The 13,417-nt window shown below is 34.5% G+C and overlaps 1 protein-coding gene across 1 annotated transcript; it reads left to right on the forward strand.

Annotated features, from left to right (window-relative positions):
* Nucleotides 1-1,764: 1,764 nt before the first annotated feature.
* Nucleotides 1,765-4,194, forward strand: LOC106318599 (L-type lectin-domain containing receptor kinase I.9-like). Its single transcript, XM_013756644.1, has one exon. It carries the CDS (start codon nt 1,839-1,841, stop codon nt 3,951-3,953), a length of 2,115 nt encoding a protein of 704 aa, XP_013612098.1. The 5' UTR covers nt 1,765-1,838; the 3' UTR covers nt 3,954-4,194.
* Nucleotides 4,195-13,417: the final 9,223 nt, after the last annotated feature.

Here is a 13,417-nt window from a genome sequence, read left to right on the forward strand (position 1 = left end):
GTCTCCCACCAATCGTAACGCAGGAGGAGTAGATCTGGTGACTGGGTCTCGATCCTGACGCTAATGGTTGGAAAGGGAGAGGTTTGGCTGGGTCTGAGGGGGGAGTTGGGTTATCGGATTCGTTTGAGAATATTGTTAAGTCTGATGGTGAACCTGTAAAGGAAGAAGAATGAAAGAGATGACCAGAAAAAGAGATGAGATCTACGAGGGAGAGATAAGAAAGCTAAAGGATTGATCTGTTAACCAATGAGAAGAGAGATAAGAAAGCTAAAGGATTGATCTATTAACCAATGAGAAGAGAGAATAAAAAAACTAAAAGATTGATTTGTGGCCTTTGATTTAATGTTAATCAATGGCTTGGTATTCTTACAAGAAGTGTTTCTATTTTTTTTTAAAATTAATATTTATTTTTCTGTAGTTTTAATTATATATTTTGAGTATTTTATATATAAAATTAAGTTATTCATTTATATTATAAAGCTAATGATATAAAATTACAAAATGATTAGATTTCACTTTTATAAGCAATTTAAGTCAAATAAAATTAAGATTAACAAATTCAGTTAAAACAATTAAGATTAACAAAATGAATAGATTTCACTTTTATAAGCATTTTAAGATTTGAAGTTAAATAATAAAAAGTATTATAGTTTTAAGATTTTTAGTTAGAGTTTAAGGTATGTGATTAATTTAAGGTATGATATATATAGGGTTTGAGGGTTAAAGGTTTGAGGGTATTGATTTAAGATTTTAAGTTAAGATTTGAAAATAAATTTGAATTTATTTTAAGAATTAGATTTAAGTTTGAAACTTTTTTATTTAGGGTTAGATTTAAAGTTATGAGTTTAAAATAGAGGTCGAGTATAGGGTTTAGGGTTTAGAGATTTGAGATTTATTTATGAAAATATATAACTTTGAGTTAATATTTAATATTTTAGGTTAATTTAAGATTTGACGTTAGAATATTAGAGTTTAAAGTTCGTGTTTAGAATTTAGGGTTGAAACCTCGTTTAGGGTGTAGGGATTCAAAAATGCAAATATAGCGTTTTTAATTATGTGCTATTAAAAATACGATATCATAGCGTTTTTATATACACCACTCTATCATAGCGTTTTCAAATATACAAACGTTATCTAAAACTAAAGGGTATGTCAACCATAACAGAAAGACAAAAATTGATATACTCTACTGCTATCAAAACACATATTTCTTGTAGTGTTGCATTTCCTATCCCCTGCTGATTGTTGGATTCTTCCTTCGTTAGAGCAAGTATTCGACCACCAACCTCTCATCTGATTCTCATTTACATTAATGAATTTTCTCTAAGATACCATACCATCCCCAAGGTAAAGCTGGTAGCTTGTAATTAAGTTTATAAATGTAATTAAGTTTATAAATTGTACATTTAGGGACTTTATGTTTTCTTAGTTTCAACCTACTGCAGAGACATAACCAACAAATGAAAGAAGGCGGTCTGAGCAATTCCCGCCCTCACTTGCGGTTTCTGAGTAGCACAAGAGTGTATTATGCTATAGTTATTTGATTTATTTTTCATGTGTAAACGTGTTCTCCTGCACCCTGTAGAGCTTAATTAAATAATCGTAATGGGTTAGGTAAACAACGTAGGACCTAACTACCGTTTCTCTCACGTTTCATGGTTTGATTAGTTTAATTATGTTTGCTACCCCGTATGTACCACGTTATACTTTATTTAATATTAACGTGTTAAGTGGAGTCCAGTTTTATAAGAAAACAATATTGACAGGCTTAGATCACTGAAACAGAAGCTCACATCTTTTTCTTGTTCACCTTTTCTCCAGCTTGCGAGGTTTTTGAAATGCGTCGCTTGGTGTTGAGAGAAGATCTTCACATCAGATCCACGCTCTCTGATTCATCATCTGCAATGGCTCGTTGGCTGCTTCATATCTTCCTTTTCTCTTCTCTTCATCTGGTTTCTCTATCAAGTCAACAAGAGACAAGGTTTGTCTATGAAAGTTTTAGCTCCCAAGAAGATCTTTATCTAGATGCTTCTGCGAAAGTACTTCCCCATGGAATATTGCAGCTGACAAACGATTCAGATCATCAAATAGGCCGGGCATTCTACAAGAATCCAATTCAGTTCAGTTCCTTCTCAACACATTTCGTGTGTGCTCTGGTGCCTAAGCCAGGTAAAGAAGGCGGCCATGGTCTTGCCTTTTTAATATCTTCTTCTATGGATTTCTCGCACGCACAAGATAAAAGATTCTTGGGGGCTTTTAACGCAACAACAAGTGGGTTTCCTGTTCTTGCTATTGAGCTTGACACTATTTATAACCGAGAGTTCAATGATCTCAAAAGCAATCACGTGGGGATTGATGTGAACAGTCCAATATCTGTAGGAGTAGCTTCAGCATCTTACTATTCAGACACAAAAGGGAAAAACGAAAGCATGAACCTCTTGACTGGAAAGCCTGTACAAGTCTGGGTGGATTATGAAGGCAGTATGCTCAATGTCTCGATCGCTCCACTTGAAGTCAAGAAGCCAAGTCGGCCTCTTTTGTCACAACACATCAGCCTTTCAGAAATATTTTGGAATAGATCCAAACTGTTTGTTGGCTTCTCCGCAGCAACAGGGAGCAAGGTGTGTGATCACTATATTCTTTGGTGGAGTTTTAGCACAGGCAGAGGATCACTGCATGGTCTTGACATCTCAAAACTTCCTAAAGTTCCTCATCCCAAAGCTCCGCATAAGAATCTGGCTACATGGATTATTGTCCTTGTTGTTTGTGTGGCTATTGCGGTTTTGGCTTTTCTTGCAGGAGTTTATGTCCATGGGAGGAAGAAGTGTTCTGAAGTTTCTGAAACATGGGAGAAGGAGTTTGATGCACATCGGTTCTCTTACAAGTCCTTGTACAAAGGAACAAAGGGTTTCAGTAAAGATGAGTTCCTCGGAAAAGGAGGCTTTGGTGAAGTCTATAGAGGAACTCTTCCGCAAGGCAGAGAAATAGCAGTGAAGAGAGTGTCCCATAATGGTGATGAAAGTTTGAAGCAATTTCTGGCTGAAGTTGTGAGCATGAGATATCTGAAGCACAGGAATCTTGTTCCACTTTTCGGGTATTGCAGGAGAAAGCATGAGCTTCTTCTTGTCTCGGAGTACATGCCTAACGGTAGTCTTGACGAGCATTTGTTTGATGATGCCAAATCAGTTCTTTCTTGGTCACAAAGACTTGTGGTTGTTAAAGGAATAGCATCTGCTCTGTGGTACCTTCATACAGGTGCTGACCGCGTTGTTCTGCACCGAGATGTTAAAGCTTCCAACGTTATGTTAGACGCCGAGTTCAATGGTAGGTTAGGAGATTTTGGAATGGCCCGGTTTCATGAACACGGAGGCAACGCAGCCACAACAGCCGCTGTTGGAACAGTAGGGTACATGGCACCTGAGCTAGTGACAATGGGAGCTTCAACTGGAACTGATGTTTATGCTTTTGGTGTTTTCATGCTTGAAGTAGCATGTGGTAGAAGACCCGTTGAAGCGCAGTTGCAACCTGAGAGACGTCATATGATCAAATGGGTTTGTGAGTGCTGGAAAAAGGACGCTTTGCTTGATGCCACTGACCCGAGACTGGGAGATGAGTTCTCACCGGAGGAAGTCGAGATGGTTATGAAACTGGGTTTGCTATGTTCAAATATCGTGCCAGAGTCTAGACCTACGATGGAACAAGTGGTCTTGTACCTAAACAACAACCTGCCTTTGCCAGATTTCTCACCATATACTGTGGGGATCGGCACACTTGCTCCGTTTATGGTTGATGCAGCTTCCTTACTAGCCTCATCTGCTTCATGGAGTTCGTCAGGTCCCTCGATGTCTTCTTCCAACCACTCACCATACGCTTGTCAGCCAACAGATCAGCCATCGTCTGAGACTAAGAACTCTCTTCACGTGGTTACAGAGCCAGAGAAACCTAAGACTTAAGACTTTCTTACCTACGGAAGATTTTGAGTCAAATATTCACAGAATCATCAGCCGGAGGTAATTCTGCATTAATATCAGCAAACAGATCTTTAGTAGCTCTCAAGATTGTTCTAATAACCACCAGTCTTATTTGTCGTTGTTCAAAACAAAAAAAAATCAGTCTTATTTGTACCAATTTGTTCAGTGTGTCCCTTTACAACATGTTTATCAACGGTTGATTATAAACAGATAGTTTATGTTTCATCTGGCATATCATTATTCCGACTTCCGAGTGGCTCTCTAATCGAAATCTGTTTTGGTTTATAAGCTGGAACTGTGTGCGTGTGTTATGTTAGTATTTGGGAAAGAGATTGGATGTTGTTTGGAAAATATGTATGGTTGTTAATTGCTATAAGAGTTTTAAAGTGTTCGAACTTTGATTGTATTTGAGAGAAAATGTTAAGCGACATATGATGTGACGATTGGACAACAGTCACATACAAGAGACGACAAATCTAGTAGTAGTTCATCCTCAGTCTGACATACATACGAGTGACAACTAGTTCATGCTGTATTATGTCACATGATTAGGGCGAACTCTACACCGGCTATGTGTAAAATATGTTATTTAATAGTCTACTAGATAGTGACCTGTGCTTTGAAAGCGTGAGCGATTTTTTTTTTGACAATTTTATTAAAATTAATGTTTGTTGATTAATATGTTGTATTATTGACATTCGGTTTTCAGTGTAGTTCTGATTTTTTTATATTGACTTTTTTTATTTCAGTTTTAGTTGTGGTTTTGGATTTTGCCGTTTAAAATTGTCAAAACGTTTGGTTATGTATAAAGTTGTGTTTGGTTAGAGTGTTTGAACTGTTTGGTAATTCGTTCGGATCTGGATATAATATGAAGTTGATTTAGTTTCGATTATTTTGGTTCTGGTTGCATTTTTATTTCCATATTTTTCTTTAAATAGGGTATAATAAGATAGCAAACAAAAGCACATATATCATTTTTTTAACAACACAATTACTATAATCAAGGAAAATATTTAACTTTTAAATATAAATGGTAATATTTATAAAAAAGAAATATAATAATAACGTTCATATCTTATATTTCCAATTATATTTTATCCTGAAGAAAAATTAAATGGGCCACAGTATTATCTTATTTTCGGATGGAATAAAAGGATCAAAATGGGCCTCAAAAAAGATTTCTATAAGTTTTACAAAGCCCGGATTCTAACTATAATCACCTAAATATACCCAAAACAACATCTGTCTCCTTTTTATTCTACCGACATACACAATCAAGGTTTTTTTTCTAACATTCAGACAATAAAACAATGAATAAGAAAAAGACAAAGATTTCGCTCAGATGACTGATTGTAGAGTACAATGAATTACAAACTAGAATTGAACCATAATTGAACCAAACTAGAATTGAACCATAATTGCATCAGTTTTTTTTTTTTTTTCAAAGGATTACAAACTAGAATTGAACCATAAAGAGAGTACAATGATCTTTTCCAATCCTAACACAGAAATTGAAATTTTACCAAGATTCATTGCTAATACCATGCTAAGAATAATCCAAGTTTTTCTAAGGATCGTCAAGAGAAATTCACGCACAACAAACGGTGAAGACGGGTAGCAACACTAATGACGATAACTTGAAAACAAAACATGGCATCGTCTGGAAAAGATGAGTGAATCTCCATCTAGAACTGATGCAGTCCAAAATGACCTGGAAGAACTATTTTGGATTCTTTTCCTGCAAAACATCGATCAAAACCATGTCTAGAGTAAATTTTACTTCACACTGCTTGCTCTTCTGTTATCCACAATAGTGGCTTGAGTAGAACGCAGCTAGAACATGAAGAAGAATCGTAGCCAGAAACATGACAATATCCTTAGAAAGGAGAGGGATCTACCATACAGCATAGTACGGATTGAGATAACACAGCCCGGATATAACAAGAGCACATTTGACCAACACATCTAAGAAAGCCGAGAACCAAGGAGAACAAAACAGGAACAAGGATAACCAGAGGACAAGAGGGCTAGCCACGACCGTCGATCGAACAGATCCGGACCTCCATCATCACACCAGAGGGGATCTGGTCATGATAAGAAGAAACAGCCTCATCCGCTTCAAAAACGCTTTTCCACAACAACTTATACCGAACAGATATAGCTATAGAATCACACAAACAAAAGAGAGAGTAAAAATTAGGCTTCTCCGGTGCCGACAAAGGACGATCGACACCGGAGAAAAAACGAAGAACACGGTTGGCGGCTAGTTTTTTTTGTGGTTTAACTGAGTCTTGACGATGACTAGTTGAGATTTTAAACGGTTTCTTAAAGAGATTTTTTTTGGATTTGTATTTGATTAGCAAAGCGTGTCTGATAGCTTTAACGGTATGGATCCGACAAAATATATGCCGATCCGAGACATGCAAAGTCAGATTTTGGTGTACTCGTTCGATTTGGAAAAGAGATGAAGATGGCGAGAGCTCCGACAGAAGAACTCTATCAGTCCGTTAGGGTAATTTCAATTAAACATACTTGTCTTTCTTTTTTGTTCTTGTTCTATTTAAAGGAGTAATGAAGAAGAAAACAAAACAGATCTAACTTTTTTTTAAATATGTTTTGTATGTTGGATCCAGTGACTTATATTCCTATTGCTATGAGATGGAAAGGTGTCGTAGCAAAGCGTGAAAACTCACTTGTTTAAATTTCGATACTTCCAACATAGGTACGAATTGTAAGTATAACCCTTAACTGATTCTTCTTGGGTTATGTTTTGTTTGATTTCAGGAATGGCCAAGTTGTTAAAATTGGGTTAAACATTGATATTTTATTTTAAGTATTTATACGTGTGTTAAACAGAGCAATTTTTTTTTTTGTATTTTGTGTGATTTCAGGAATGGACAATATTTTGTTGTCCAGGAAGTGAAATACAACCAGTTTAACATAAGATAAGTGTACTTGCTCAATAACATGGAAAATATAGTATTCATTTGTTTTGAATCTAAACCATTCAAAATGGCAATTGCATTTCTTTTATTACGTGAAACACAGGAAAGTAACGTTTCTTTTCTTTTACAGTAGTTATATGTCAGGATAAACACCTAAAGAGATAAGGAACATGATGGAACAGCAGTCTGATCCACCGAAACTTGGGTAATAGATTAAAAAAATTCTGATAGAATCACATTGAGTTAATTATAAACTAAAGCTTTTTTCCCCTTATTCTTCTTATTGACTTATATTTTTATATTGTGAGGTTAGTCGATGGGAGTCCATAAACAATTCAATCAAATGGAAAATTTTGTCTATAAACATTGATCAAGGTAAGCACTATTATGGTCATCAAGGCTATGACTTTATAACCAATATGCTTGTCGATTATAAACTCTTCCTATATAATATAGTTTGTCTCTATTTTATTTTGTGAGTTTCAGAAATTACCAGATATTGTCATCAAGGCTATGAACTACAACAATATGAAAAAAGATAAGTGTTATACTGAAAAAAACATGTAATAATAATACTATGTTAACACCAGGAATTTCATGACTATTTTTGTCAACAGTTTATATACGGAAGGGGAGACAACAAAGGAGATATGGAGAAAATTGTGCTTTGATGAGGAATGCATATGAAACGGTGTATTACTCCCATCAGGTAATATACTACAACCCAATTTGTATTATTACTGTATTAGGAATGGAACTGAAATATTAGTACTGCATTAGGAATGTAACTGATTCTGGATAGATAGGACAATGGTTCATATGGATGATATAAAAGAGGAATAACATATAACATGCGACATGATACTAAAAAAAAAAAGGTAAGTAAAGAGTATTCAATATCAATAATATTAGAAATTGATTAGGAATGGAACTGATTCTGGATAGTTAGGAAAATGGAGACTGTATGCTGATTGATGATTGCTATTAACTGATTAGAGATTCACAATTGATGTGTTTTTTTTTTATATATAAAAAACGACATTCTTTTTTATTCTTATAGAAAAAATACCAAAGGTACAAAGAAAGAATTAAAAAAAAAATTGATGAAGCAAAAAAATAAGTTAAACTAAAACGCAAAAACCAAAACGAAAATAAAGCATCCAATATTCTGATAAAACTCAGCCACTGTTATTTTCTTTGGATTCATCAATCTTCTTCCCGTTTGGGCATTGCTTTTTCCTAGAAGTAGACATCTGGTGCAGTGACTTGATTCTCTTCCACATAATATCGTTAAGATTCCAAACTTTCATGGCACTGAATTTTTCCATTGCATCAACTGAGATCCCAAATCCATATGTTTTACCAACGATCTCCACAATTTCAGGTGGCAACGTTTCTTGATCTTGAATCTGTTAAAATTAGGTACACTAAATATATACAGCTAGTAAACAATTATTAATATTGTATATTTATAAACAAATAAGTAATATATCACCTTATCCAATAAAACAGTCACGACTTTGGCTGCATAAATTTTCACAATCAACTTTGCGACTGGGTCTAGAAGTGTGATTTTGGACTCACCGGTCTGATCCTGCACAAATCCAACTTGTACCTTAAAAAAAAAAATTTCAAAAATTCGAATGAATTAGACAGAAAAGTTTACTACGTATATGTTCCAAAAATTGTTATGGAAGACAAATAACCTGGGTGAAACCTTGGTAACATTACACTGGCAAAATTCACACCACCAGCTTGGCACATTAAGTTCATCAAAGATAATTGCCAGTTTGAAAACCTTATTGCTGCAGACCACACAAGCAATATAATACCATCCATTAACGGTATCAATAGCATAAACAGTACAGACTACTCTCACTTTTCCATCCTTCAAAACAACATATCCATATAGATCTGTGAGAAAATTACAATAAATGACATTTTTTACCAATAGATCAGAACCTTATCTGTTCGTTTCATTTCTTGAATGGTTTTGAATGGAGATTGAGACCATTTCTGGCGCTTTTCCTGGATCGGAATCTTCTCATTTGTAGGTTGGTACAAATCAGGAGGGTTACCATCAACATGAAACCTAAATACAAAAACAGCATAATTAACATTTTGCAATTCATTATAACTAATTAAATTTTATAATAAGATGCACTTGCATTTTTTTAAGCGATTGCGCCTCTTTGATATCTGGGTTTATTAACACCAACGAAGAATCAAACAGATGTAAAAATAGAACTTAAAATATAACGATTAAACAAAAAGGTCCGAAATACAAAGTACAATACCCTTGTAGTTGCCGAGTTTAGTATATCTGATTAAACAAATGTCTCCATTGTTTGGTTGTTTGTCTTCTTGTGTCAAAATTTCAGCTAGTTTCCCAGCAATGCAGCATTGAAGGCGTTTATCACTTAGATAGTAAATAAAAAATACAGATTAGTATTACAAAACATAATTTAAATGATGTTTGTACAATACTTACTTGATGTCTCTTAGTAGGGATTATTGGTTGTTGTATTTTATTGGATTTGAAAATCCGAACTAAATCTAGTGTTATTGGTTCTATGATTTTAAAATCATGTGTTATTGGTTTAATGATTCATAAATTCTATATCAAATCAAGTGTTATTCAATTATACGGATTTACTAATATATTTGATTTTATAATGGATTTGAATGGATTTCTTTGGATTTTTTAGTTAAAAATACAAAGACTCAAATCCGAGGGAAAATCTCCGGATTTGCATATTTTACTTGGATTTATAAATACTATATGGATTTCTAAATCAATCAAAATATATAAACCAATAACACCTAAGAGTAAACTCCATTTTGGTCACTTCTTTTCTTGCACAGTGAACAATATCAACACCACCAAATTCTACGACTTCACCAATCACATCTGAGACACAGACAATTAGTTATATGAAGGTCGAAATATAGGTAATATATTAATACATAGCATAAAAGTTAGAAGTTACCAATAAGGAATCTTGTGTCTTGTGAACCATTTTTGATTTTGTCAAAATCCTGTAGATCCAGGAACATGTTGTCGCAGTGGATATCAGAATCAGTTATTAAAGTCTTACTAATGAATTCCATTTTGTAAACATGGTTGGTGTGTCTGTAAAGACCATATACTGGACTTAAAGAAAAGTTAGTAATAACTTTCCACTCTCCAACACGGCAATGTCTGGAATATCTGTAATAATGATTGTTTGCAGCTGGCCTGGATTTTGACACCCTAAACCATTTAAAAACAAAAAGAAGCTGAAGTTCATGTATTAAACATCATTAAAATAGATGATAGGTAGTGAAAATACATGTTCGTCTGTTAAGACCATCTCAATAGAAACACCATTATGGGGATTGGTTGACTTCCACGTATGAAGCACTTTCACATGGACCCTCCATGCAGATTTGAAAGGCTTAAGATCACTCAAGTTGCTGATTTTGATAATGGGATCCATAAGTGTAGATAACTGTAGACAGTTTGCAGTTCTATAATGGTTGGATTTGCTGTGTGTTGATTGTGATATATATATATATATATTTGTAATCGCTGTTAAATTGTTAGGATAGCGAAAAATATAGAATCATATATAATTAAGAATATTCGAGGGATTTACGTTATTAGAGGTTCTAAATACAAATTTTATTCTGGTTTATTGTTTTAAATGATTAAAGCTGTTCAACTTGGATAGGATATGACAATCTTGTTGCGATTTTAGGCCAGTGTGTGCTTTTGATTAATATCAATACTATTAAAAAAACGATTTTACGCCAGTTAATTTATCTATTTTTTGACACATTTGGGAATTATCTATAATAATAATTTGGGGTTTTCTCTCACCTCAGCCCTCCACGTCCTTCTTTTGGTGTGGGCATATGTCGCCACGTGTCAGCTCTTAACTGGTTATCATCATCAAAAAGGAAAATCTATAATAATAATTTGGGGTTTTCTCTCACCTCAGCCCTCCACGTCCTTCTTTTGGTGTGGGCATATGTCGCCACGTGTCAGCTCTTAACTGGTTATCATCATCAAAAAGGAAAATCTATAATAATAATTTGGGGTTTTCTCTCACCTCAGCCCTCCACGTCCTTCTTTTGGTGTGGGCATATGTCGCCACGTGTCAGCTCTTAACTGGTTATCATCATCAAAAAGGAAAATCTATAATAATAATTTGGGGTTTTCTCTCACCTCAGCCCTCCACGTCCTTCTTTTGGTGATTGAAGTTACCAAAATTCATGTTTATTAAAGTGTATTCATGTCATTAAGGATGTAATATTACTCTTCTAGCTCGCTCTGATTTATTCATTTTATAGGATATTACAATAGACAAAATCAGGAACGTTCTTTAGCAAGACCTGCAACTACTCGCTGGGGTACACATCACAAAACATTGTTGAGGCTGGAAGAATTGTTTTCTACTACCATTAAAGTTCTTGAGTATATCCAAGATGAGGGTTGGGAAGACTTACATAAACGCCAAGCATGTGGTCTTCTCAAATACTTTCACACATTTGATTGTGTGTTCTATTTGCATCTTATGTTACTTATTATGGGGCTCACTGCGAACTTGTCATTGACTTTGTAACAGAAAGATCAGGATATTTTGAATGCTATGTCACTGGTAGGATCCACTAAACGAGAGTTGCAGAAGCTTAGAGATGATGGTTGGGATTCGCTTATGGCTAAAGTTGCTTCTTTTTGTAAGAAACATAATGTTGAGATGCTCATCATGGAAGAAGAGTTTGTTGATCTTAGGTACCCAATAAGGAGAACCAATATAAGCAATATGCATCATGATAAGGTCAACTGCTTGTGCACGATTCTATTTGCAGATTCAAGAGTTCAACGATCGTTTTACAGAGGTAACCACTGATCTGCTTATTTGTATGGCTGCTTTAAGCCCGGTTGATTCATTCCATGGGTTTGATAAAGAGAAGCTGGTGCGATTAGCTAAGTTATATCCAGATGATTCTAGCTATGGTGAGCTTTTATCTCTAGAGCAACAACTTGATATCTACATCGACAATATATGCAGAGACGAAAGGTTTAAAAGTGTAGAAAATCTTGGAAATTTTTCATGTTTGATGGTGAAAACTCAAAAGCATCTAGCACATCCTTTAGTTTACAGATTTTTAAAGTTAGTTCTAACTTTGCCAGTTGCCACCGCAAGTGTTGAAAGATGTTTTTCAGCAATGAAACTAGTGAAGACAGTTGCACATAACCGAATTGGAGATCAATTTTTAAGTGACTGTATGGTTTACTTTATTGAGAAAGAATTATTTGACTCAGTTTCAAACGAGAAAGTGATTAAGAAATTTCAAATGATGAATGAGCGTAGAGTTATTTTGTAAGAGTTGTTTTTCTATTTGCTGGATTTTTATAAGATATTACTATTTAATTTTATTTAGTTGTATTTCATATTTTTCTTTATATTTTGCCTCTGCTATATTTATTTTCTAGATCCGCCACTGCCGGAAACGTTTTTCTTTTAAAGTAGTTTCTAGATAGAAGATGGAGCAAATAGAGATCTAGAGAGAGAATTGTTTTTTGAAAAAAAAAAAAAAATTAAGTACGTTACGAGTATTAAAAGGTGTTAATCTTGATGTGAAATGAATAAGAAATCTTTGAATTTTGAAAATGATATAAATATGTGCTATGTTTCATAACGATCAACAACATATGTTGACATTTTGTTAATGTGCTTTCCGATTTATTTTTCTTTGGTCAGCTAAATGCTTTTCTGGTTAACCGAAACAACACTTTATGAAATTACTAGGGTTGGCCCGCCCTACGGGCGGGATAGTAACCGAAAAATATATAAATATATAATTAATGTTAACGAATATTTCCAAATGTTTAGCTTACTTTAATTTAAGGTAATATTAGTTTTCATCGGAGCAGCTTGCACATCATCAACTATCCCTGCTTGACACCTATATTTCTAACCGTCCTTTTGTATTAAGTGCTTCTTTCGACGCTGAGCTGTACATGTCCATGGTTTGCCTAAGTTCAAGCCTTCATCTTCTCATCTCAGCTTCAATATCTCTCGGTAAGTCAATGACTGGTGTTTATTTGACGGTGAAAATCTTTTTGTCAATGTGAATGGTCGTCACGCTAATGCTGGTCAGAGTCGGTGTTTTCAACTTCGTTGGTTACGGCGAAGCTCGTAGGGTAACACATACTGCCATCAAGATAAATCAATTTCAGCATTAAAGAATAGAAAACCTTTCTTGAAATGTTATAGTATAAGAGGTGTGGCAGAAGTAACATACCACTACGACGGAGTTATCCTTTGGGGACTCTTCCTCTAACTCCTCAAAATAATGTTTTAATACATATAAAGATCGCCAATTTCATCATCAACTATATAAAAGAAACTTCGGGGAAGATTTTCTGATAATCAAGAAATAAACAAATGGATCTCAATCAAATTGAATGTTTGGATTAAAAGCTTGATAATGAATTTACGAATAAAGCGA

The sequence above is a fragment of the Brassica oleracea genome, chromosome C9 (genome assembly GCF_000695525.1).
Source record: "Brassica oleracea var. oleracea cultivar TO1000 chromosome C9, BOL, whole genome shotgun sequence".
In the NCBI taxonomy this organism is placed as follows: Eukaryota; Viridiplantae; Streptophyta; class Magnoliopsida; order Brassicales; family Brassicaceae; genus Brassica; species Brassica oleracea.

What these genes read in the sequence shown, in the direction of transcription:
- LOC106318599 (XM_013756644.1), top strand. Translation starts at nt 1,839, where the DNA reads ATGCGTCGCTTGGTGTTGAGAGAAGATCTTCACATCAGATCCACGCTC.